This window comes from Cygnus olor (genome assembly GCF_009769625.2).
Source record: "Cygnus olor isolate bCygOlo1 chromosome 30 unlocalized genomic scaffold, bCygOlo1.pri.v2 SUPER_30A, whole genome shotgun sequence".
Taxonomy (NCBI): Eukaryota; Metazoa; Chordata; class Aves; order Anseriformes; family Anatidae; genus Cygnus; species Cygnus olor.
Genome location: NW_024429049.1, coordinates 107,229 through 130,851, shown reverse-complemented (window position 1 = coordinate 130,851; position 23,623 = coordinate 107,229). Strand labels below are relative to the sequence as shown.

Genomic DNA, 23,623 nt, shown 5'->3' with positions numbered 1-23,623 from the left:
TTTTGCCAACCCCGAGCGAGCGTGGCGGGGAGGAAAAGCTGGGCTCGGCCCCGCGTGGTTTTGAGGATTTCTTCTTGGGTAGAAACTTCTTCTCAGGCAGAACCGCCAAAGGGGAACGATTGCTCTGGAATTTGATCCAAGAGGAATTCGGGGAGGACCCAGGAAGCTCCCACAAGCTCCTTCCCAGCAACAGCGACGCTGTTCTGGGAGCCAAAATCGGGCTTGAGCCGGGATCCCGGCCGATTTCCTTCCTCGGAGAAACATCAAATGATCAGCAACATTCCTCCCAAGCGCCCGAACAGCAGGAAACTTTCTCTGAAGCCACATTAATGAGAGCGTTTAGCCGAAGAGGGGCTCGCTTCCCTCCCAGAGCTGGAACAAGCGAGGGGCGCGTCTCCCGGGGTGCTCTTCCTTCTCTTCTGCTTCCACGGTCGCTGGCAAATCCAGCGCCGAGGGTTCGGTTCGGCGGGCTTTGCTCGATATTTTGGGTCATCCGGGTGCCGGGACGCTCGGGGAATTCAGCTCCAGGACCCCCCGCGTTGCCGCCAGGTGAATCGACGGGGGGGGGGGGGAAATTTCAGTGTCGAGTGAAGCGCAGATGGAAGGACCTCCACGGGAAGCCCCCGGCCAACGTCAAGCCATGCCGGGACAAAAGCTGCTCCGAAAAGGACCGGCGGCGACGCCGGCACCGCTCCCACCTCTTCCTCGCCGCCCGGGTGGGCTCCGGAGCCGCTCTCTGAGCTTCGGCGGCACCGAAGCGCCCCCCCCCCACCCCCGTGCCCACCATCACTGCCGTCCCCACCTGCTCTCTGCCGGCTCTCCGGCTCCTGGAGTCAGCGGGGGGGTCACGGGGGGGCTCCTGCCCGCTCGTTACCAGAGGCTCGTTGAAGCAAAGCTCGTTAATGAGCTCCACGAAGGCCGGTCAGGGTGGTCCCCCCCCCAGGGGGGCTCGGCACCAACACCCACCGATACCAAAGCAACGTTGAATCAGCCACAGGGTGGGGGGGAGCACAGGTCCAAACTCCCCCCCAAATGTCACCGTGTCCCCCCAGCGTATCACGGTGGCCTTCTGCCCCCGTCCTGTGTCACCCAGGTCATCCTGTCCCAGGAGGGTGTCGGGGGGGGCCCATCCTGACGTGGTCCTGGGGCCACACCGTTGTACCCTTGTCCCCCCGCCCAGGTGCCTGTCCCCCCCCCAGCACGACCAACCCCCCTATGTCCCCCCCCAAAACAGCCACAGCCCCCCCATAATGCCTGCCCCCCTCCCCCAGGCACACCCCCCTCCCGTGTCCCCCCACCTTGGTCCCCACCACTATCACAGGTGCCCCCCCCAAACATCCCCCCCCCTCCACACAACCCCCCCGTGCCCTCCCCCAAAGCCACCTGTGCCCCCGCACTGCCACCACCCCCCACTCCACCAGGGTGCCCCCCCAAAGCCACCTGTGTCCCCACACAGTCCCAGTCCCCCCCCCAACCCCCCCCCAAAGCCACCCCCCTCTCCCCCTTTTCACCCCCCCTTGCCACCTGCCCCCCCCCCTTGCCATCCCCCCGGCCGCCTACCCCCCCACCCCCACACCCACCCCCCGGTGTCACCTCCCTCCCTGCCCCGCCCCGGCCCCTGCCCCCAGCCCCGTCGACCCCCCCCGGTCCAGGGCCCAGCTCCCCCCGGTCCCCCCCCGGTTCCCGGCTTGGTTTCAGCACCCCGGACGGGGCCGCCGGCGGGGGCTTCTCGCCCCTTCCACCCCCTCCCCGAGCCGGTTGCCGGTACCGGGGGGGGAGGACACGACCCCGCTTTCCCCACCCCGGGCCGGGCCCCCCCCCCCCGGTACTCACCCCGGCGGCCCCCCGGGGCCGGGCCCGCCAGGCTCCTCAGCGCCGCCGCCGCTGCAGCCGCCGCCCCCGGGGCCGCCTGCCCGGCTCCGGCCCCCGCAGCAGCCGCCGGGCCGGGGCCATGGTCCCTTTAAATCCCCCCCCGGGGGCCCCGCCGCTCCCGGTCCCGGTCCCGGTCCCGCCGCCGCCGCCGCCGCCGCCTGCGCCGCTCCGGCCGCTCCCCCGCCCCCCTCCCGGCGGCGGGGCCTGACTACGTCACGCCGAGCGCGACCAGGCCGCCGCCGACATCTTGGAGGCGGCGAGCGGGGTCCCAGCGCCGCCTCCGCCGCCGCCGCCGCCGCCATCTTGGGCCGCACCGCCCCCGCCCCCGCCCGCGCCCGCCCCGCCGGAGCGGCCGCCGCGCGCCGCCGCCCTCCGCCCCTTGGCCCGCGCGGCGTGCCGTGATGACGTCGACGGCCCGACGGCGACGCCATGTTGGGAGTGGCGGCGGACGGGGTGGCGGGGGGGGGCGAGCGACGCGGCGACCTTCCAAAGGGGTGGGGGAGCGGCGGCGCGGCTCGTGCGTCATCGCGGCGCGACGGCAGCGCCGCGCCGCCATCTTGGGGAGGGCGCGGGGGGAAGGTCGCTGGGATGGGAGGGGGCGGCCCCGAGCTGCCCGCTCCTGGCCTCAGGAGACCCCCAGGGCCCCCGTGGTCCTGTCAGCCCCAAAGGGCGCCCTTGGTCCTGCCCTAAAAAGTCCCCATGGCACTGTCACCCCCAAAGAGTCCCCGTGGCCCTCTCCCAAAAGATCCCCGTGGACTTGACACCCCCAGAGGGTCCCATGGCCCTGCCCCAAAAGGTCCCCATCGTCCTGTTCCCAAAGGTCCCCATGGTCCTGTCACCCCCAAAGGGTCCCATAGGCCTGCCCCAAAAGGTTACCATCCATGGTCCTGTCCCCAAAAGTCCCCATGGTCTTGTTACCCCCAAAGAGTCCCCATGGCCCTGGCCCGAAAAGTCCCCATGGCCCTGGCCCTAAAAGTCCTCATGGACTTGAACTTGACACCCCCAAAGGGTCCCATGGCCCTGCCCCTAAAGGTTACCATGGTCCTGTCCCTAAAGGGCTGCCATGGCCCTGTCCCAAAAGGTCCCCATGGCCCTGGCCCTAAAGGGTACCATGGTCCTGTCCCCAGAGGGCCCAAATGATCCTGTTGCCCCCAAAGGTCCCCATGACCCTGCCCCAAAAGGCCCCATGGACTTGACACCCCCCAAAGGGCCCCCAGGGTCCTGCCCTAAAAGGTCCCCATGGTCCTGTCGCCCCCCAAAGAGTCCCATGGCCCTGGCCCTAAAGGTTGGGGACCTGGGATGGATGAGGGCCCTCACGGTGCTAGGGACAGTGTGGGACTGGGGACAGGACCCAGAATGGTGACAGGTGACACTACAAGTGCCTTGTCACAGCAATGCCAACGCTGTTTATTCTCTGGGGACAGGAAACCCGCTGAGATCAGGGTCAAACAGCCTTTGGAAACGGTGGCCCCAGGCGCCATTTACACGCTGGTGGCCTGGGCGTCTTCACCGCCTTCGTCCCAGCTCTGTGTCCCCGGGGGCCGGCATCCCGTCCTGCCTGGGTGGCCCAGGACCTGGGCGATGGCACCCCGCAGCTCGGCATTCTCCCGCTCCAGCGCCAACAGCCGGCTCTCCTGCGAGAGGACAGCGTCAGTGCCCGCCACACGTCCCCGTCCCAAGCTCCGGGGCTCCTGGAGCTCTTACCAGCGCTCTGCCCTTCTCCTCGCTGGCCTTCAGCCTCTCCAGGTCCTTCTTCCGCGTGCCTTCAGCCGCTGTCAATCTAAAATTTAGAGCCGGGGATGAGCCCAGACCCCCACCAGGAGCTGACAGAGGTTTGGGGTCTGGAGAGCTGGGTGCTGGGCACCACTTTGGGGCCACCCAGGCTTTGAGGCCACCCAGGCTTTGGGGACACCCACCTGGCACCCAGGTTGGCCAAGCGCGCGTTGGCCTCCTCCAGCTGCTGGTGGAGCCGCTCAAGCTGCTCGCGGTGCTGGCCCTGCTCGTGCCGCAGCCCGCGGTGCTGAGCCTCCAGCTCGCCTGCCCGCACCTCTGCCAGCCGCAGCTTCTCCCGGCTCTCCGCCACCTCCTTCCCCAGTGCCTCGATCAGCCGCCCGTGCTGGGGTTGGGGGGGGGGGGGACAAGAGGGCAGATGTCAGGAGGGAGTCCCATGCGTGCCAGGGTGGGTGCCACCCTCCCCACGGCTACCTTTTCCAGGGGACGGATGGCGTAGAGCTCGCCCTGGGCCGCCGCCGCCTCCTCGGCATAGCGCTGCCACGGCACCGTGGATTTACGTGGCAGTGACACTGACGAGCGCAGCTTTGAGCGTCCCTGTGGCACCGGTGGCACCTATCAGCGTGGGCACCCTAGGGTGCGCAGCAGGGTGGGTGCTGCACAAAGGGGGCCTGTCGCCCCCAAAGGGTCTCCACGGTCTTGTCTTGAGGGGTCCCCAAGACCCGGTGATCCCCAAGGGGTCTCCATGGTCCTGTCATCCCCAAAGGGTCCCCATGGCTCCATTGTCCCCAAAGGGTCCCCATGATCCTACCGCAGACGTTCCCCATGGCCTTGCCGTCCCCAAAGGAACCCCATGGCTTCATTGTCCCTGCCATCCCCAAAGTGACCCCATGGTCCTGTCCTGAGAGATCCCCTGGCCCCATCATCCCCCAAGGTTCCCCGTGATCCCTCTCCAAAAGGTCCCCATGGCACTGCCACCCTCAAGGCATCCCCACAGCCCACGGGGTGCCACCCACGGTGCCACCGGTGCTGCAGCACCCCCAGGGGCTGGCTCACCGTGGCATCGCGAGGGCCAGAGGACCCCAGGGTGTCCTCGCCTTGCGGCTCTGCCACGTGCTCGGCACTGCTCTGCTTGCGCACGCGGCGGCCAGCTTTGTTCTGTGCCGGCACGCTCTGGGTGCGCTGCACGTTCCTCCGCTCCCGGCTGGGACGCGGGGACGGCGCCCGTGCTGGCTCCACTTCAGTCCCGTCCTCACGGCTGCGGACGCGGCGGATGCTGATGAGCGACTGGCTCTTGATGAGGGGGCTGTGCTTGCTCAGGTCCCGTGGCGGCACGAAGCCCGGCTTGTGGCTCTCCGCCAGGCTGGGCAAGGAGATGGGGTGGTGGCACAGGTGGGCACCAGGGAGGTGTTGGACCCGGGAGGGACCAGCACCACCCCAAGTCCCACTAGGATCAGAGCTGTCCTAAAGCTATCTGCAACCATTTGGGGGCCCCACCCAAGAGCAGAAACAGCCCCTAAACCCACCTGGGGCCAGAAACATCCCCTGGACCCAGCCTGGACCAGAAGTCTCCCCCAAACCCAGCTGACAGCAGAAACTTAAAGCCTTGAACCAACCCTGGAAGCCAGCTTGGACCAGAGTCGTCCTGACCAGGGACCCAGCTGGGATCAGTCACCTCAAACCCAGAGTCACCCTAGACCCAATCAGGAGCAGAACCACCCCAAATGGCTCCCAGTGTCACCCTTCTGGCCCCACATGTCCACCTTGGCCATGTGTGTGTCCCCTGTCCACCCCCTGGTACCTTCGCTCCGTGGTGGAGCTGAGCCGGACGGAGACGGGGACAGGGGTGCCCTCCCTGATGGCATTGAGGATGGTGGGAAGGGGCTCCAGCTCCTCCTGTGTGGCCTGCCAGGACAAAACGGGGATGTTATGGGGACGTTGGGTGGCCCTAGGGCAGGTGACACACGTGGCAATGAGAACCCAGCTGCGCGCCTGGGGAGAAGAAGGTGGCTGGTGTCACCAGCCACCGTTGGGGACACGCATGGGTAGTGGCACCTGGTCCAGGCTGGAGAAGATGTCACAGAGCAGGAGGTGGAGGGTGGCAAGCTCCAGGGCCAGGTCCACATAGCCATCATAGGTGGCCATGTGGACGCTGCTCTCAGGGTTGGCCACGCTCTGCAGGAAGGCCGTCATGGTGCTCCAGTTGTGCTCCAGGAACTCGTTCATGAAGCCCATGTAGGCCTCCTTCTCGCCAAACCTGGGGACCGTGATGGCCTGTCACTGGTGGGCCGGCTGATGGGGTGGGCCTCCACCTGAATCATGGGCCAGGCCACCTCCGGGATCATGGACTGAGTCCATGTCCCCAAAACGAGTCAGCACCCTGTCCATGGGGCAGGACACGGGTGAAGGCACTGCCATGTCCCCGTGGCATGCAGGGGACATCCCTGGTGCCCTGTAGGATGTAGGATCCATCTCTGCTGCCCCATGGCACGGAGGAGAGGTTCTAGCTGCCCCACTTCATGTGGCCTCACGGTATGTTGGGAACATCCCTACTGCTCCACAGCTGTTCTATGGCATGTGTCACACAGGCTGTAGGGAATATCAACGACGCCCCATGGGGACCTCCCTCCCCACCAGTACCGGTGGTGTGCCGTGACGTACGTGGTGAAGTTGGCCAGGTTCTGGATGACCTTGGCCACAAGGGTGAGGGTGCGGGCGGTGGCCTCACTCGGGTACTCCTGGACGAGGCCAAAGAGACTGGGGGACATGATGGCGGGGCAGAGGAACCGTAGGAAGAGGGAGGCCGAGACCAGGCGCTGCCCGATGGCCACCTTGCCCCGCGCTGCACACTCCTCCTGCCACGCTGCGAAGATCTCGCCCAGCTCTGCTGGGAAGGCTCTGCAGGGAGAGACGGAGTGGGTGGGTGGCCCTGAAGTCCCCCCACGTGCCACTGGGATGTGCTGTGGGACGTGGTGCCCGCCATGCCTGATCTCGTCCCTGTGCTGGTCTCCTGTGTCTGTCCCACACTTGTCCCCATGTCCCTCCTGGTGCCCATTGCCATGTCCATCCCAAGCATGGTGCCTTTCTCCATTCCTGTCCCCCATGTCTGTCCCCAGAATCGTCCCCATGTCCTTCCCGATGTCCATCCCAGTGCCAGGGCCCATTCCCATGCCCATCCCCAAGCCCGTCCCCGGGTCTTCCTGCTGGTGACTGTCCCCCATGCCCTCTTCCATGCCTGTCCCATTGCCTGTGCCATTGCCCAACACCTTTCCTGTCCCCAAGCCCATGCCTATGCAGGTGCCCACCCCGTGGCCAGCCCCGTGCCCACCCAAGGGCTGTCCCTCACTCGCAGGACGTGGCGATGCGCTGGAAGGTCTCCTCACAGACCTGCCGCAGGTTGTTCTGGTTGTCGGAGAGGTCGGGGCCAGCGCATTTGCTGGGATCGACCTCACAGCTATCGTCCGAGGTGCAGAGTTGGGCCAAGGCCTCACCTGGGCACCAGGGGACATGCGGTGAGGGACCGGCTGGCCACCACCACGTGCATGGCTGTGACAAGCCCCCAGGGATGTCCTGGGGGTGTCCTGCAGCCCAAAATGCCCCATAACATGCTTCCCATGCTCTGCACCCCGTAATGCCCCCAAAGCCCTTTAATGCCCAGCCATACCCAGCGTGTCCTGGAGGTACTTGCCCCCCACGAGTTTCATGTATTCATCAATGGCCTTGGTGGCCAGCGTGTTCTCACGGAAGATCAGCGCCTCCCGGTCATCAAAGCGGTCCAGCTCAGCCACGCCAAGGTCAATGAGGAATGCCTGTGGGGTGGCCATGTCGAGGGGCTCAACCCATGGGCCCAACGTGACTTGGCAACCCCAGCCCGGGCAGTGCCTGGATCTCCTGAAATCCCCTCGAACTGCATTTTTCATCCTATCCCATCCCATCCCACTCACAGTACCATGCCATGCCATGCCATACCATCCCAACCCAACCCAACCCGACCCAACCGAACCCATCCACCCCATTCCACCCATCCTATCCCATCCATCCCACCCCTTTCCAACGCAGTCCAACTCAACCCATCCCAAACCAACCCCTTCCATGCCATCCCACATATCTGAAAGCATCATTGCCTGGACAATGCCCAGGTCTCCTGGCACCCTCAGCCCACCATGCCCATGCCACACTAGGCAGCACCCATATCACCCCAACTCACCATGCCTACCTCAACTCCTCTCTTGTCTTGGCCCTCCATGCCCATGCCTCTATGGGCAACGCCTGTCTCATGGCCAACCCTCCATGCCCATGGGACCTCCAACAACACCCATCTTGTCCCCTTTCCTATGCCAACTTGCTACATCCATGACACCCCAGGCAACACCCATCTCATCCCCGTCCCACCCCAACCACCACGTCCACCACACCTCGGTCATCACTTGCTCTACCTTGGCTTTCCCGGTGCTCTGCAAGACATGGACCAAGGCGCCGGCCAGCTCTTCCTTGTGCCTCACTGCAATGGTGGGCTCCAGGTGGGCACACAGCTCCCGGTAGTGGAAGGTGATGAATTCGGCCAACTCCTTGTAGCGTACGATGGGCAGCACCCGCACCTCCCGGTACCGCCCGCGTACCCGCACCGATGGCGCCCGTTCACCGCTGCCGTGGCCGCTCAGTGGGTACCAGCGCTCCAGGGGCTGCCGGGCAGCTGCCAGCTCTGCCAAGGGGACGGTGACAGATGCCACCGTCTGGCAGGGGTGGCCCTGGTCATCGCGGCAGAGGGCGAGGGTGAGGGCGCGGGCGGGCGGCAGGGCGGCCAGCTGGAAGAGCTCGCCCCAGAAGAGCTCGCCATCGGGACCGGCCACCTTAGCGGTGGTGCGGGCGAAGAGCGCACCATCCAGGTGGAGGTGGCAGCGGAGGCGACGCCGGGGTGGCAGGTCCCGCGCCTCGTACACCCACAGGCTCAGCGCCAGCTCCAGCCGCTCGCAGTTGTCCTAGGGGGGCAGAGGGGTAAGCGTGGGGTCAGGGGTAAGAGGAGACGTAAAGTCAGTGGGGGTGCTGGGGGGACATGGCATGGGGGTTTTGTGGGTGGACATGGGGACAGGAGGGGACATGGAGGGATGGGAGGGGTCACTGGGGCAGGAGGGGACAAGGGACTGGAGGGATCATGGGGACAAGATGGGACACTGAGGACTGGAGGGGATATGGGGACAGGAGGGGGCAGGGAATTCTGTGGAGGGACAGGGACAGGATGGAACACAGGGGACAGAAGTGGGACATGGGGGACAGCCAAACCCTCAGGACAAAAGGGAGCATGGTTGGGGACAGGACCCATACTCAGGATTCTAGGGGGGTGTCCCTGGGGGTGGCGGGGGTGTCCTATGGGTGCCCATCCCCGCAGTCCCACCTTGTTGGGCTGCACGGTCCGGCGCAGGTTCTCGATCCAGCGGTCACGCTCAGCCAAGGAAGTGCAGCCAAAGGACCGGCTGCCCTCACCAGTGATGATCTGGGTGCAGGGAAGGTGTCAGGAAGGCACCCTGGGGTGCCCAGGGGATGGTCCTGGCTTGGGACCTGTGTCAGGGTCGTCTGGGTGCTTATGGCTGTGCTAGGGTGCTCCAGGTGCCCAGTGGGGGTCCCCTGGGGGCTTGGGCAGGGTGCCCTTGGTGTCCTGGGTGCCCCAGGAGCCAGGCAAGGAATTATGTTGGGGTGCTTGGGGTGCTCTGGGTGCTCCTCGAGGGTGTCCTGGGTGCATGGCCATGATTTCTGGGTGCTCTGGGTGCCTCAGATGCCTGTGCAGGGTGCCCTGGGTGCCCTGGGTGTCTCTCCAGGATGTCTGGGATTCCCGTGCAGGACATCGTGGATGCTTTGGCTCCCCCTCCAGGGTGCCCTGGGTGCCCTGGCCACCTCCCAAGGGTACCCCAGGTGTGTGGCCAGACCATTACCTGGAAGCAGAACTTCTCGCCCACGATGCTGCCATGCACAGGCCGGATGATGACATTGTCCCCGGTGAGGTCCAGCTCGGCAGCACTCGGTGGTGGCAGCAGGGACTCGTGCGAACCGCTCTGGCTCGGGGTTCTGAGGGGACATGGCTGCCACCAGGGGCCCTCCCTGGTGTCCCCACCATTGTCCCTGCCACCCTCCATGGGGCCGTACCTCTCGCCATCAGCCACTGCCATCATCTCGGTTTTGGGCACTGCGCGCCCTTTCCGATCCCGGAGCCGCTTCCACAGCAGGCCCTGGTTTAGGGACAAGGGGATGGATGCCATGCGACCTCCTGGGTGCAGCGTGGCACCCAACGTGGCACCAGGACCGGGATGCCCACCTTGACATTGCTGAACTGGGAGGTGGCCGAAGCATCGCTGTCAGTGCCTTTCCCTGCTGCCCGTGTGTTTCTCTCCTCCGCGGCCGGGTCTGCTGGAGCCACCCACATCAGCTGCCCCCTTATGTGCACCCCCAGCCCCCCAACACCATGGGAGGGTTCAGGGGGCAGGATACGGCCCAATCCCCCCCCCCCACCACCACCCTGGGAAACATCAACCAAAGCAGGAGGGAGGAAGGAGTCCTCCTGCCCCCGGAGGCTCTGGGTGCCAAATCATGCCCACCTGTAGCCCTAAAATTCAGCCAAGCCTTGGGTGCAGCCTGTTTGTGGGCGTGAGGCAGAAGCGTGCAGAGGGGCTGGGGGGGGGGGGGGGGCGGGGAGGGGGCACTCACCTCCCTGCGAGGTGCAGAGCAGCCAGCGGCGGGGGCCCATGGCTGGCAGCGGTGGCGCCTGCCTGTGCTGATGGGGGCGTGGGGAGGAAGCCGAAAGTGCTTATCGGCCGGATCAGCACACGCAGCAGTGTGGAGGAAGCAGTGACGGCACCCGCCATCCTTGCATGGAGGACTTCCTCCAGGCCCCCCGCTCGGTGTCGTGCACGGCATGTGGTGCAAGGTGAGGGGCATGGCACAGGGCACGGCGTGGGGCACGGTGCACAATGCATGACATGCGGCACAGGGCATGGTGTGGAGCATGGTGTGGTACACAGCACGGAGCACAGCACGGGGCATGGTGCAGCGTGGGGTGCATGGCATGATGCACAGCACATGGCACAGGGTGGTGCGTGGCATGCTGGATAACACGGAACATGGCACAAGGCATCGCACAGTGTGTGGCCACGATGCATGGCGTGGTGTGTGGTATGTGGTGCATGGTGCGTGGTGCAAGGCAAGGTGCACGGTGCATGGCACATGGCCCAAAGGCTCCACGCACAGGAGCTGTGCCGGAGCTTGCACCAGCACCTGCCAATACCCCATGTCATCAGCTCACCGGTGTCCCTCCTGCCACCCCCTGGGTGCAGGCTGGTGCTCTCGGAGATGGAGCTCCCGGTCCGGTTCCTGCTCCTCCACGAAGCCTGATGGCACAGCTGGTTCAGGCACCACCACCTCCAGCACCCCGTGCACCCCAGGGTGTCCTGGGGTCCCCATGTCCTCACCTCCTCATCCCTGCCCACGTGGATCAGCTGTCCATCCACCAGTGAGAAGTTGGAGACGTCCCACACTGGCGCATCGAGTGCCGGAGCCAGCGGGATTGTTGGTGTGCCGTGGGTGCTCTCTGGGGCTGGGGGTGCAGAGCAGGGTGTCAGGACTACCCAATGGGCACTCATATGGTCAGCATGGTGGCGCCAGGGGACATGGCTGTGACCGTGCCACTGTAGGTGTGACAAAGTCAGGGCACATGGGGCCACAGCGTGGTTGGGGTGATGGTGCTAGGGGCCACTGCTGTGCCACCATGGGAGCTGTGATGCCAGGAGCCATGTGGCCATGGCCGTGCCACCAGGGGTGTGGTGATGCTGGAGGACATGTGGCCATGGAGGTGCCACCACAAGGGTGGCAATGCCAGGGGACACGCAGCTGTGGCCGTGCCACCATCAGTGTGGCAATGCTGGGTCACACATGGCCACTACCAAACCCTGTACAGGTCACACACAGGGACCCAGCCATCCTGCCCCCATGGGTGCCCCCCACCCAGCACCAGCAAAGCCTGGCCACATCCTGCCCCCACATCACGGCCCAGCTCACAGCCCCCGTGCCCCTCGCCATCACCCACCCATCACCCATCACCCGTCGCCCCCCAGACCCCGGTGGTCTCCACCACCCCTCACTACCCATTGCCCCCACCCCATCACCCATAACCCACTTGCCACCCATTGCCCCCAACCCACCACCCACCTCCTCCCAGACCATCTCCCACATCCATTGCCCGCCACCCATCACCCCCAACCCCCTCCCCAATCCATCGCCCACCACCATCACCCCCTCCCCAGCACCCAGCACCCGCACCCTAACCCCCCAGCACCCCCGTACTTGGCAGCACAACACGGTGCGGCCGCTCAGCCCTGGCACCGCTCTCCCCATGGCCCTTTCTCTTGGACATGGAGCGCAAATACTTCTGCAGGGTGGCCTTGCCACCTTCGGGGCTCCGTGGCTCCTTGGCCACCTTGGAGGGGGCTGAGAAAGCCCGCTGGAAGAGGGACCGGCGGGTGCTGGCTTTGGGTGCTCCCTTTCCAGCTCCATCATCGGGGCCGTCAGATTCGGGTTGGCTGTAGGAACGCTTCCAGCCCTGCAGCCGGGTCCAGCGCCGGCTGCCTGGGGACCCCGTGCCCCGCTCAGGTTCCCGGTCACCCATGGGTGCTGCCGTTCGCCATTTGTAGGTCTTCAGCAGCGTCGGCGTCTCGGCTGCCACTGGGGGTTTCTCTACCTCCATCTGCGGGATGGGGAGAGCCCCATGAGCCACGGCCACCAGGGCGCCCACGGGCTGGGGTGGGGACCTGGGGTGGTGGTGGTGGGGAGGGCACCCTTGGCTGGCACCCCCAATGAGGTGCACCCATCCAGGAATCCCTGTTTGGGTGCCCCTGTCCACACAACCCTACTGGGGCACCCTTATGTGGGCACCCCTATTTGAGTACCCCTCTTCTGCAAGCATCTCTTCTGGGGCACCCCCATTCTGGCACCCCTATTTGGGTGACCCTGTCTCAGCATCCCTACTGGGGCACCCCCATCTGGGCACTGTTATCTGGGTGCCCTCATCTAGGGGGGCTCTATCTGGACACCCCCTACCATGTCCCCCTATTGGGGCACCCCTATATTGCTACCCCATTTGCGCACCCCAATTTGGGTGCCTGTATCCAGACAGCTCACCTGGGTGCCCCTGCCTGGCCCCCCCATCCATCACCCCCATCCAGGCAGCCATTTCTTGGCACCCTCCTCCAGGCACCCCTATTTGTCCGAGGACCCACATCGGGACACACCAATCCAGCACCCTGGGGTGCCCTGGATAACGGGACCCAAATAGGGGGTGCTTGGCTGGGGGTGCCCAAAGTAGGGCACCCAGCTTGGGCTGCCTGGATGGAGATACCTGGGTGTGAAACCCTCCAGGGTGGGATGACAGCTCAGGATGGGTGCTGGTGGCAGTGGGGTGGCCCCACGTGACAAGGGGCTCCCCATCTCCATGGGTGCCCGCGCTCACGGGGTGGCTGACGTGGTGCCGCCGACCCCGCACCCATGCCACCCCCCGCACCCCTCCATGCCGGGGCGCAGTGGCAGCAGGATATGGTGCCACTGGGTCGCAGTGACACCGGGTTAGGGTGACACTTGGGTGGGTGGCCTTGCAGCCACCCCGGCCCCAGGCGCAGGCGGGTGCCGGAGATGTTTCCGTCACCATCGCGGCCGTGCCGCCGCGGCATTTCCTCCCGGCATCTGCACCCTGCGCGTGCCCCACGCCTGCCGGGGAGGGGCTCCGGGGATGGATAACCCCCCCACCCCCACCCAGCACCCCAGGGTGGGTGCAGGCCAAGGCGGGGGGGGTGCTACTGTGGTGCTGGTTGCACCCCACAGCTTCCCTGGGGGGGCACCCACAGGGTGGAAGTGAGCTGCAGGCGCCCGCCAATTTGGGGTGCCAGCACTCCAGTGCTGAGCTGGGGAGGGTGCCCCAGAGCTGGGGGTGGTGCCGGTGCTTTTGGGGTTCACTCTCCTCTCTCCCCAGCTAGCAGCACCCTCCAGCACCCCCAGCACCCATGGAGCACCGTTTGCTCAGCAGGGAGCTGCTTCACACCATGCTGGCACCCCACACCCCCCCTTTGGCTCCCCCCCCCACCCCAGGCTGCTCCCGAGGCTGGAGCATCACCCCAGGGTGCCACCTACCTGTGGACCCCCCCAGCCCCGCCGTACCTCGGCCGCTTGCTGCCTCCTCGGCACCCGGGCTCAGCCGCCCCGGTTCCTGCCGTGGCTTCCCCATGTGACCAGGCAGGAGTTTCAGTCACACCCTCACCTCCGCCTCTGCCCCGCTGATGTTATCGGTGCACCCAGCCCGGCCAGATCATGCTCGGCCACGGCCCCAGGGGGTACCGAGCCGGGAGAGCCACGCCGGGCCCTCTGTCAGGCGCTTGGGAAACGTCGGAGGCCAGTCGTGTACGTCCAGCTTAAAGGCCATCATTAGGTTTCAGAGTGAACAGGTGGCGGAGCTGGTAGCACTGGAGCACCACAGCGTGGGGTGGTGCGTGGACACCTCTGGGGGCTGGGTGGGGAGGGTGGGCGACCGCAGCTGGGGCCAGGGTGGGGGCTTGGGGGTCTCCAAAGTGGGCTAAGCTTGGGCTGTCCTGATGGGCATGGGTCACGCATGTGCATGTGCAAACCCATGCAGGGGTTCGGGACCCCACAGCTGCCCACCACCCCGTGCCTCAGTTTCCCCTTTCTCCCCAGGGGCTGAGCTGCTGTCCTGGCACTGACTTTATTAGGGGGGTGCTTGTGGCTACGGGCATGGTCCGCTGGGCCAGTGGGACCACGGCAGGACCCGTCCGGGCCGGTGTCCTTTGGGGCTGTGGACATTCTGGGGCAGGGTCCTTCTGGGTTGGCATCCCCTGGGTGCCCACCCGGACCGGTGTCCGTCCGGGCTGGCGTCCATCTGTCTGTCTGGACCGGGGTCCAGCTGGTGTCCGTTGGCCGGCGTCCATCCAAAGCGGTGTCCCCCATCAGGCCACCATCCGTCCAGACCGGGATCCAACCTTAGCAGCACCCATCCAGACCAGCACCCATCCAGACTAGCACCCACCCAGAGCAGCACCCTCGGAGGCCAGTCCTCACTGCGAAAGAGAGCAGAACCCATGGGCAGTCCTGGCACCGAATCTGCTTCCACCTCTGGCCTTGGTGGGCTCAGACCACCCAAAACCCCGCCCCTGGGAGATGCCGTGGAAGCCGGTGCCCACCTCAAAGCCACGCCAGGTCCTGATCTCCTGGAAGAGGGAGTCACCAGGGCAGCTGGTGTTCACCACCTGCCGGTGGCCACGCAGGGTGTAGTCGTGGCGGAGCCGGCCGGCCCTGACGGCGCAGGGCAGGAGGCTGTCGCGCACCAAGGCGATGGCGTCGGGATCGGGCAGGGTGGCCGAGAAGTTGCCCACGTAGCCCACGCCGTAGCCTCTGGTGTTGTGGCCTCTGGTGTGGGCACCCACCCAGTGCCACCCCCGACCTTGGTACAGGTACCCATCCGAGCCCACCACGAAGCTGCAGGCACCCAAGGGTGGTTAGCACAAGGTGCACGGAGTTGGGTGGTGGGGACTGCAACGGGGTGACAGGGACTGTGGCAGGGTGACGGGGACCATGGTGGGGTGACGGGGACCATGACGGTGTGATAGGGACCGCAGCAGAGTGATGGGGACCACGGTGGGGTGATGGGGACCATTGTGGGGTGACGGGAACCGTGGCGGGGTGACAGGGACCGCGGTGAGGTGATGGGGACCATGGCAGGGTGACAGGGACCACATTGGGGCGAAGGGGGATGGCAGCAGGGTGACGGTACCGTTAGTCTCACCTGTAGCCAATGTCATCCCAGCCACGGGTGTCCTGGTGGAAGCGCTGCATGGAGCGCATGGCGTGGGTGCAGGCGGCGAAGGTGCGGCACGGGGTGCTGGGCACGAAGGTGTGGTGGATGTAGACAGAGCCCAGGGGTAGGGACAAGGGTCTGGGGGTGCCCCGGTAGGGACGGGCGCCCCACATGCACCGGGGGACGATGGCCGGGCACTCTGCGAGGAAAGGCAGGTGGTGGCAGCGGGGACTTGCCGTGTCCCACGGGCAGCAGGGGACGCGTGTGGTCTTGGGGACGTGGAGCATCTGCCCTTGGCTGGGGACATGGCTTTGTCCCAGGGGACCCGCTCCAGGGAACACGGTGGTGGCCATCCAAGGGGACATGGTGGTGGCCATTCAAGGGGACATGGTGGTGGCCAGCTGGGGATCCATCATCTGGGGACACACCAGCATCCCTCCTGGGAACACAGTGGTGTCCGGCCACGCCAGTCCCTATGTCAACACTTGGCCCTCAGACCTTGACAATGACACCTCCACTGGGGTGACACCGGGTGCCCCAAGCCCCACCCATGCCCAGTACCCATCCTGGCACCCAGCACCCTCCATCCCACCCAACTTTTCTTTCTGGGGGGTGCCACCTCCCTACCGACATAGGTCTCCATGAAGTCCCGCGCTGCCTGGCGAGCGATGGCCACCTCCTCCTCTTCACCCACGTCCTCCAAGAGCCCTCGGGTGGGTGGCAGCACCCGGAGCAGGCGCAGCATCGCCACCACCTCCTCCTCTAGCTTCTTCAGCCCCGTCAGCACCCCAAAATCCCGGCGCCGGTAGCTGCTGAGGGGCCGCCCGCTCGCGGTGCCGTTGTCCATCCCATAATAGCTCCGGAGCAGGGGGGCGAGCGGGACGGGTGCCTCAGCCAAGCGGGCACCCAGCAGCACCCCATCCAGTGCCCCATTGGCAACGGCCTCAGGGACAGGCGAAGGGGGACCCAGCAGGGTGAAGTTTTGGGGGTTTTCCACATCGTCCCAGCACCCGTCGGGTCCCAGGATGGCCCCGCTGTGGTTGTGGGCACGAGCCAAGAGGAAAGCCGTCCCCAACGCCTCGGTGATGGTGACAGCGTAGAGGGCATCGAGGGCAGCGGGGGGCTTGGGCATGGCGCCGGACCACCCCGCCGCCCGCCTCAGCCCCACTTCCACGCCTGTGAGCAGCGGCGCAAGGGCCACCGTGGAGCCGTCGGGTGCCAGCACCATGCCGCGCTCGGGCGCCGTGGGGTCAGGGTGCAGGAGCTGGGTGAGCAGTGCCCACTGCTCGGGGCTGAGTGCCGGCACGGCAGGGGGGGCGGCGGGGGGGTCCCCCAGCACGGCGCGGCACCCAGGGGTGCTGCAGCTCCCCAGTGCCCGAGCCAGCTCCAGCAGGCTGAGGTCCTCGGCGGCCTCCAGGGCTTCCACGATCTGCACCACCGTGTCCATGTGGCGCGGGGGGAGAGCTGGAAGGGGGGGATGGAGGCAGATGTGGGGGGGGGCGCACCCAAAATTGGGAAGGGAAAGCCCCCAGAACAGAGGAAATGCACCCGAAATGAGGCAGTTGCACCCACACTGTGTGTGAAATGGGGTGAAAGCACCCAGGAAAGAGCAAAGGCACCCACGGCGGGGTGAAGGCACAAGGAGGTGGGTGAAAGGAGACAGAGAAGGGCAAATGGACCCAAAATGGGACAAGTGCACCCAGAAATGAGCAAATGCACGCGGAACAGGATGCATGCACCCAAACCAGAGGGAAAGCATCCAAAACAGACGGAAAGCACCCAGAAAAATGCACCCAAAAAAGGGTGAATGCACCCGGAGAAAGGTGAATGCACCCAGAACAGGGCAAAGGCACCCAGAAAAGAGCAAAAGCACCCAAAAAATTGGGAAAAGCCCCCAAAGCCGAGCAAATGTACCCAGAGGTGGGCAAAAGCAACCAGAGCAGGGTAAATGCACCCCAAAGAGGGCAAATGCACCCTAAATAGGGCAAATGCACCCAAAATAGGGCAAATGCAACCAGAGAGCAACGTGAAAGTACCTGGAGCAGGGCCAAGGCACGCAGAAAAGGGGAAGAGCACCCAGAAAAGGGCAAAAACACCCCAAAACAAGGTGACAGCACCCAGTATGAGCACCCAGAGCCCGACTGAAGCAAAATGCACCCAAAACCGGGGGCACCCCCTAAACACACACACCCCCTCTGTCCCGGATGCTCAACCTGCCTTGATTTAGGGCTAAAATCTCACTAATTAGGGAAAAAAGAAGTGTGACTGGAGCCATTTTGGCCAGAAAAGGGGCTTGTGGTCGTGTGAGCAGCCATGACATGCGTGGCGGAGCCATGGCATGTTGCGGCGTGTCCCGGCGTGTTGGGACATGTTGTGGCCTGTCGTGACATGCTGTCACGGGGTGTCCCCCTACCTGTGCCAAGCCAGGCGCAGACGCTGAGCGCCATGACGAGCCACGGGAGCATGGCGCAGGGCAGGATGCGGCCCCTGGTCGATGCATCGCACGGACTTTGTCCCCACACCAGGGCATGGTGGCCGCTGGGGGGGGGGGGGGGGGGAACACGGGCTCCGGGGTGTGGCACCCGCATGTGGCATGTGTGTGTTGTGTGGGCGGCTCACATGTGCAATGTGTGTGTGTGTGCAAGGTGGCGTGCACGTGCATGTGCATGGGGTGGAGCCTCAGAAGGGGATCTGCGCATGTGTGCATGCGATGCGTGTGCACATGTGCATGGGTGTGTGTACACGTGTGTGCATGCACATATGCATCCAGGCTCACGTGTGAGTGCACATGGAGTGTGCACACATAACGTGTACACATGTATGTGTGCACAGAGGTGTATGTGTTTGCACACGTGATTGCATGTGTGTGCATGTGTGTGCGCACTTATGTGTGCATGTGTGTGCACCGACTCCGCAGCCCCATTCCCCCACCCCCCCAAGTTCCCCCACCTCCTGCACTACTGGTTAAACTGGGTCCCAGCCAGGAGGTAGGGCTAAAACCCTCCAGGTAGGAGCCTTGGGTGGTCCCCTCCCCATGCCCAGCAGCCCCAGTACCCATGGGTGCCATGCTGAGGGTGTTTCAGCGCCCATGGGTGCGGTGGGAGCATTGCGCCATGCTGTGGGTGGCCGGAGCACTCATGGGTGCGGTGGCAGGGTTGCAGCATGCTATGGGTGGCCCAGCACCCAGGACACGCTGCCAGCAGGCCTGTCAGGGCATGACGGTGCCACCGGGACGTGTCGGGGCATGACGCCACCAGGACATGCATGGGGGGCACAATGCCACCAGGACACGTCACAGCATGAAACCACCAGAACATGTGTGGTGGGGACAATGCCACCCGGACATGTCAGGGGACAATGCCACCAGCACACACACGGTGGCACAGTGGCATCAGGACACATCAGGGGACGATGCCACCAGGAAACACCAAGCCACGATGATGACACTGGGACGCGCGCGGTGACACCCAGATGCAGGGACACGTGACAACGCCGGGCTGTGTCCCCACCCCCAGCCCAACCTTCGCCCTGTCCCCGTTCCGGGTGCCAAAGTGCATCCCCAACGAGTGGGGACCATGGTGGCCACCTGGGTGCTGGGTCCCCTGGGTGCCCTGCTCTTCGCCCTGCTGCTGGGGTGGCTGCAGGGCGCGGTGGCTGCTGTCACCCGCTTCCGGGCTGCTTGTCACCATCTGCACCACTTCCCCCGGCCACCCTGGCGCAACTGGCTGCTGGGTCACACTGGCATGGTGAGGGGACACGGGGACGGGGCAGTGGCACCAGCGGGGGGACGGCTAGGGCAGGGTGGTGGCACCCAGGAGGGGTTGCAGGGACAGGACGGTGGCGCTTGGGGGGGGGTGTAGCAGGAAGAAAGTGGTGGCACCCAGTGGTGACAGCAGGGAGAGTGCGGCGGAACTTAACAGGGACAGTGGGGACAGGGTGGTGGCTTTTGGGGTGGAAGCAGGGACAGGGTGGTGGCACTTGGGGTGATGGCAGGGACGGGGTGGTGGCACATGTGGGAGATGGCAGGGATGGGGTGGTGGCACTTGGGGTGATTGCAGGGACAGGAGGGACAGAGAGGTTGCACCTGGGGGTGACAGCAAGTACAGGGTGGTGACACCAGTAGGGGGACAGCAGGGACAGGACAGTGGCATTTGGGGGTGATAGCAGGGAGATAGCTGTCCGTGAGCCCCACGGTGCCCCATGGCGCAGGGGAAGAACACGGAGGAAGGACTGCAGGACGTGGACCAGCTGGTGGCACGCTACCGCCACGGCTGCCTCTGGTGGGTGTCACCGTGGCTGCCCGTCCTCCGCCTCTTCCACCCTGACACCCTCCGCCCCGTGCTCCTGGCCTCAGGTAGCCCACGATGGGGGACACTGGGGGGGGGGGGGGGTCACCGACCTGTCCCTGAGGGTCCCCAGGGCCACCCAGAGGTGTTACCTGCAGGTGGCCCGGCTGCGCCGTCCCCTGGTGGCCAGCAACCTAACCCCGGGGTCCACCCAAAGGTGTGAATCACGGGCAACCCAAAATGCTCATCCCATGGTGGCCACCAACCTGTCCTCGAGGGTCCCCAGAGTCACCCAAAAGTGTCACCCATGGCTGATTCGGTGACCCAGCTATGCCCAGGCACCCGTGGTGGCCACCAACTTGTCCCCAAGGGTCCCCATTCAAAATTGTCACTGTGGCCAGCCTGTTGGCCTGGTTGTGCCCAAATACCCATCCTGTGGTGGCTACACCCACCCTGTGGGTGCACAAGAGGGGGGGATCCCCACTCCTTAGGAATCCCAAGACCCTTGCAAGCCCCCAAGGGAACCTGGTGCCGCCCCCCCGTGCCACCCCTCACCACTGGATGTCCCACGTTCCCCTCTCTTGCAGCCTTCATTGCTCCTAAGGACAAACTCTTCTACGGCTTCCTCAAGCCCTGGCTGGGTGAGTGGGGGCCCTGGGACAGGGGGGCAGCACCCATGGGTGCCCCACAGGTGGAACAGGGTGCCTTGCGCAGGGGACGGGCTGCTGCTGAGCCACGGGGACAAATGGGCCCGGCACCGGCGCCTGCTGACTCCCGCTTTCCACTTCGACATCCTCAAGTCCTATGTGAGCATCTTCAACAGCAGCACCCACATCATGCACGTGAGCACGGACCCCCGGCACCCTGACCTGCACCCACACCCCCGTTCCTGACCTGGATCCTCACCCAGACCCTGGTTCCTGACCCAAATCTGCACCCAGACCCTGGTTCCTCACTCAGATCCTCACCCAGATCCCGGTTCCTGACCCTTCACCTCACCTGGCCCCTGGCTCCTGACCCTATCCCACACCCGCACCCCCACCCCTGACCGTCACCCACTGCCCGCAGGCCAAGTGGCGGGCGGCGGCGGAGGCGGCGGGGGGCGCGGTGGAGCTGAACGTGCTGGAGCACCTCAGCCTCCTTACCCTCGACAGCCTCCAAAAGTGCATCTTCAGCCACGACAGCCACTGCCAGGAGTGAGTGTGGCCCCGTCCCCACGCCAAGGGCCCCTGTGTCCCCATCACATCCCTCCCTGGACACCCATCAGGGCCGCCCCTTGCTCCAGCTCTGTCCCCAGCTGGGTGCCACCACCCTGGCACCGTCCCTTTGGTGTTCCCCCAAAACAGTGGTGGCCGTCCCCAGCGGTCCCCTGTTGTCATGCAGGCAGCCCAGCGAGTACATCAAAGCCATCCTGGAGCTCAGCACCTTGGTGGTGCGGCGCCATCACCGGCTGCTCCATCACCCGTCGTGGCTCTACCGCCTCTCGGCCGACGGGCGCCGCTTCGTCCGCGCCTGCACCACCGTGCACAACTTCACCGCCGACGTGGTGCAGCGCCGGCGCCAAGCCCTCAACCACCTTGGCCACCAGGCCTGGCTGGAGAGCCACCAGGGAAGGAGCATGGACTTCATCGACCTCCTGCTGCTCACGAAGGTTTGGGACGGGAATGGGGACGGTGGGGTCATGGGGAGGGTTGGGGGTAGCGTGGTGTCCACAGGGGAATGGTTGCGACCAAGAGGTGGTGACCAAGAGAGTGGTGGTGGCCATGGGGAGGGTTGGCGGTAGGATGGTGGCCATAGGGAGATGGTGGAGGCCAAGAGAATGGCGGTGGCCAAGGAGCTGGTGGTGACCAGTAGGATGGTGATAGCCATGGGGAAGATTGGCCATGTGGTGGTAGCCATAGCAGGACAGCGGTGGCCAAGGGGATCGTGGTGGCCCTGGGAAGGGTTGGCAGCTATAGGGGGACGGCGGTGGCCCTGGGAAAGGCTGGCCACAGGGTGGTGGCAGTGGCCCATGGGATGGCGGTGGCCCTGGGGACAGTGATGGCCACAGACTGTTGGCATGAGGACTGTGGTGACCACGAGGACAGTGGTGGCCATGTGAAGGACTGGCCATATTCTTGTGGCCACGGGGTGACACCAGTGGCCGTGGGGGCAAAGGGGAAGGCTGGCAGGCCTGGTGGCCACAGGGAGACCCTCAGCCTCCATGCTCACCCTTGCAGGACGAGGACGGCAACACCCTGTCGGACGAGGACATCTCGGCCGAGGCTGACACCTTCATGTTCGAGGGTGAGGGAGGCCACAGGTTGCCATCGGAGGGGGGACACGGGGACACTCTCATGTCCCCTCACCCCCTCCTCATCCCCAACAGGGCACGACACGACGGCCAGCGGCCTGGCATGGCTGCTCTACAACCTGGCCCACCACCCTGACTACCAGGAGCGGTGCCGCCAGGAGGCCTGCGAGCTCCTCAAGGGCAGGGACGTGGTGGAGGTCGAGTGGTGAGAGACCCCCCTGCTGTCATCGTCCCCTTGGCCACCTGGCTCGGGGACCCTGGTGCCACTGTCCTTCACCCCCCAGGGAGGACCTGTCCTGCCTGCCCTTCACCACCATGTGCATCAAGGAGAGCCTCCGCCTGCACCCCCCGGTCACTGCCGTGTCCCGGCGCTGCACCGAGGACATCGCCATGCGTGACGGGCGCGTCATCCCCAAGGGTAGGCCATGAGGTGTCCCCAATGTCCCCAGTGTCCCCATCCCTCCGGTCCCTGGTCCATAAGGCGGCCCCGTGTCCATTCCACCAGGGGTCATCTGCCTGATGAGCATCTATGGGACCCACCACAACCCCGACATCTGGCCTGAGCCCCAGGTAGAGCCACCGCTGGCATGGCTGTGGGACAGCGGGACGTCCCCGTCACCAGTGTCCCCACGGCATGCCAGCGTCCTTGTAACCCCAGGTCTACAACCCACTGCGGTTCAGCCCAGAGAACAGCCAGGGACGGTCCCCGCTGGCCTTCATCCCCTTCTCCGCCGGGCCCAGGTAAGCCACGGTGGGGATGCGGCTGTCCCCGTATGCCACCCGCCACCTGGGTGCCCAGCCTGCGGTGACCCCAGGGGACATGGTGGCAGGAACTGCATCGGGCAGAGCTTCGCCATGGCCGAGCTGCGCGTGGTGGCGGCGCTGACGCTGGCGCGCTTCGCCGTGAGGCCGGATGAGGGGAGGCCGGTGCGCCGCAAGACTGAGCTCATCCTCCGCGCCGAGGACGGCCTCTGGCTGCGGCTGGAGCCTCTGCCGGAGGAGGCCTGAGGAACGGGGACATGGGGACACGGGGACAACCCAGGTGGTGGCTGTCCGGCCCGAGCAGCTAATAAACGGTGGCACGGCGGGGACGGTGGCGTGGTGGTGACGTGGGGTTGGGGTGAGCGACGTGTCGTGTGGGTCACAGGGATGTCCCCTGGGGCACAGGATGCCGTCCTCAGTGGGCACGTCACCCTGTGCCAGGTGTCACCTCGTGGCACGGACGTGTCCCCTTGGGCCACATGCTCCTGTCCTGGCAGGGACATGTCCCCAGTGCCACGTGTCACCTCCTGGCACAGACAAGTCCCCCAGTGCCACAAGCTCCTGCCCTGGCAGGGACGCGTCCCCAGAGCCTTCTGTCACCTCCTGGCAGGGCCGTGTCCCCTGGCAAGGACAAGTCCTGGTGCCACGTGCCCCGTCCCCAACGTGTCCCCGATGTGTCCCCAGCGTGGACATGCGCAGGGTGCAGGGGTCAAGGCCAGGTCAGGGGTCACCTTAGGGGTCACCCAGCAGGCAAGGGTCAGGGGGCGGAGCAGAGGCAGGCCTTCCTTCCCACAATGCCCCGCGCCACCGGCGAGCGTAGCAACGGGTGGGCGGGGCTAC

At 65.6% G+C, this 23,623-nt stretch overlaps 4 protein-coding genes across 17 annotated transcripts in view; 1 reads left to right on the top strand and 3 right to left on the bottom strand.

The window, feature by feature from the left end:
- Positions 1 to 2,188, bottom strand: part of WIZ (WIZ zinc finger) — a 50,315-nt gene extending 48,127 nt beyond the window's left edge. For all 3 annotated transcript variants that reach the window (XM_040542954.1, XM_040542957.1, XM_040542956.1), the window contains exon 1: positions 1,834 to 2,188. In XM_040542954.1, coding sequence (XP_040398888.1) covers positions 1,834 to 2,174 — 341 coding nt within the window. In that variant the 5' untranslated portion in view covers positions 2,175 to 2,188. The remainder of the gene's footprint in view (positions 1 to 1,833) is intronic.
- A 1,070-nt stretch (positions 2,189 to 3,258) lies between these two features.
- On the bottom strand, positions 3,259 to 13,890 carry RASAL3 (RAS protein activator like 3). 6 transcript variants are annotated; one of them, XM_040542996.1, is made up of 19 exons: positions 13,795 to 13,890; positions 11,932 to 12,331; positions 11,061 to 11,185; positions 10,895 to 10,979; positions 9,911 to 10,002; positions 9,742 to 9,824; positions 9,531 to 9,663; positions 8,996 to 9,094; positions 8,040 to 8,582; positions 7,268 to 7,412; positions 6,950 to 7,094; positions 6,265 to 6,501; positions 5,659 to 5,860; positions 5,405 to 5,508; positions 4,660 to 4,966; positions 4,078 to 4,200; positions 3,789 to 3,988; positions 3,577 to 3,652; positions 3,259 to 3,506 (listed from the first exon to the last, which is right to left on the bottom strand). In XM_040542996.1, exons 2-19 carry the CDS (start codon positions 12,329 to 12,331, stop codon positions 3,354 to 3,356), a joined length of 3,252 nt encoding a protein of 1,083 aa, XP_040398930.1. In that variant the 5' UTR covers positions 13,795 to 13,890; the 3' UTR covers positions 3,259 to 3,353. The 6 variants fall into 6 exon arrangements, with proteins under 6 accessions (XP_040398930.1, XP_040398931.1, XP_040398928.1 ...); XM_040542997.1 differs by having other exon boundaries at positions 9,911 to 9,999; XM_040542994.1 differs by having other exon boundaries at positions 9,531 to 9,824.
- A 369-nt stretch (positions 13,891 to 14,259) lies between these two features.
- PGLYRP2 (peptidoglycan recognition protein 2) lies at positions 14,260 to 17,994 on the bottom strand. 4 transcript variants are annotated; one of them, XR_005815699.1, is made up of 4 exons: positions 16,070 to 17,994; positions 15,431 to 15,526; positions 14,829 to 15,123; positions 14,260 to 14,705 (listed from the first exon to the last, which is right to left on the bottom strand). XR_005815699.1 is itself a non-coding variant. In XM_040543011.1 (4 exons), exons 1-4 carry the CDS (start codon positions 17,199 to 17,201, stop codon positions 14,703 to 14,705), a joined length of 1,641 nt encoding a protein of 546 aa, XP_040398945.1. In that variant the 5' UTR covers positions 17,202 to 17,994; the 3' UTR covers positions 14,260 to 14,702. The 4 variants fall into 4 exon arrangements, 3 of the variants coding, with proteins under 3 accessions (XP_040398945.1, XP_040398944.1, XP_040398947.1); XM_040543011.1 differs by having other exon boundaries at positions 15,431 to 15,641; XM_040543010.1 differs by having other exon boundaries at positions 14,260 to 15,123; positions 15,431 to 15,641.
- A 23-nt stretch (positions 17,995 to 18,017) lies between these two features.
- On the top strand, positions 18,018 to 23,112 carry LOC121062777 (cytochrome P450 4F22). Of its 4 annotated transcripts, XM_040543015.1 has the most exons (12): positions 18,023 to 19,188; positions 19,652 to 19,796; positions 20,316 to 20,369; positions 20,443 to 20,570; positions 20,797 to 20,924; positions 21,112 to 21,379; positions 21,948 to 22,014; positions 22,097 to 22,226; positions 22,306 to 22,439; positions 22,527 to 22,591; positions 22,680 to 22,762; positions 22,852 to 23,112. In XM_040543015.1, exons 1-12 carry the CDS (start codon positions 19,018 to 19,020, stop codon positions 23,027 to 23,029), a joined length of 1,551 nt encoding a protein of 516 aa, XP_040398949.1. In that variant the 5' UTR covers positions 18,023 to 19,017; the 3' UTR covers positions 23,030 to 23,112. The 4 variants fall into 4 exon arrangements, with proteins under 4 accessions (XP_040398950.1, XP_040398949.1, XP_040398948.1 ...); XM_040543014.1 differs by having other exon boundaries at positions 18,029 to 19,188; positions 20,316 to 20,570; XM_040543016.1 differs by lacking the exon at positions 19,652 to 19,796 and having other exon boundaries at positions 18,018 to 19,188; positions 20,316 to 20,570.
- The last annotated feature ends 511 nt before the right edge of the window (positions 23,113 to 23,623 follow it).

Bases quoted from the DNA above. Each gene is read 5' to 3' on its own strand.
- RASAL3 (XM_040542994.1), bottom strand. From the start codon at position 12,331: ATGGAGGTAGAGAAACCCCCAGTGGCAGCCGAGACGCCGACGCTGCTG. The intron at 7,413-8,039 runs GTAGAGCAAGTG...GCCACCCCACAG, and splicing joins AGAGCACCGGGAAAGCCAAG to GCATTCCTCATTGACCTTGG. The intron at 3,989-4,077 runs GTAGCCGTGGGG...CCCCAACCCCAG, and splicing joins CCATCCGTCCCCTGGAAAAG to CACGGGCGGCTGATCGAGGC.
- PGLYRP2 (XM_040543010.1), bottom strand. From the start codon at position 17,201: ATGCTTTCCCTCTGGTTTGGGTGCATGCATCCTGTTCCGCGTGCATTT. The intron at 15,642-16,069 runs GTAGGGAGGTGG...CTTTCCTCGCAG, and splicing joins CTTCATGGAGACCTATGTCG to AGTGCCCGGCCATCGTCCCC. The intron at 15,124-15,430 runs GTGAGACTAACG...GGGTGCCTGCAG, and splicing joins TGGGATGACATTGGCTACAG to CTTCGTGGTGGGCTCGGATG.
- LOC121062777 (XM_040543014.1), top strand. From the start codon at position 18,914: ATGCAGGGACACGTGACAACGCCGGGCTGTGTCCCCACCCCCAGCCCA. The intron at 21,380-21,947 runs GTTTGGGACGGG...TCACCCTTGCAG, and splicing joins ACCTCCTGCTGCTCACGAAG to GACGAGGACGGCAACACCCT. The intron at 22,015-22,096 runs GTGAGGGAGGCC...CATCCCCAACAG, and splicing joins TGACACCTTCATGTTCGAGG to GGCACGACACGACGGCCAGC.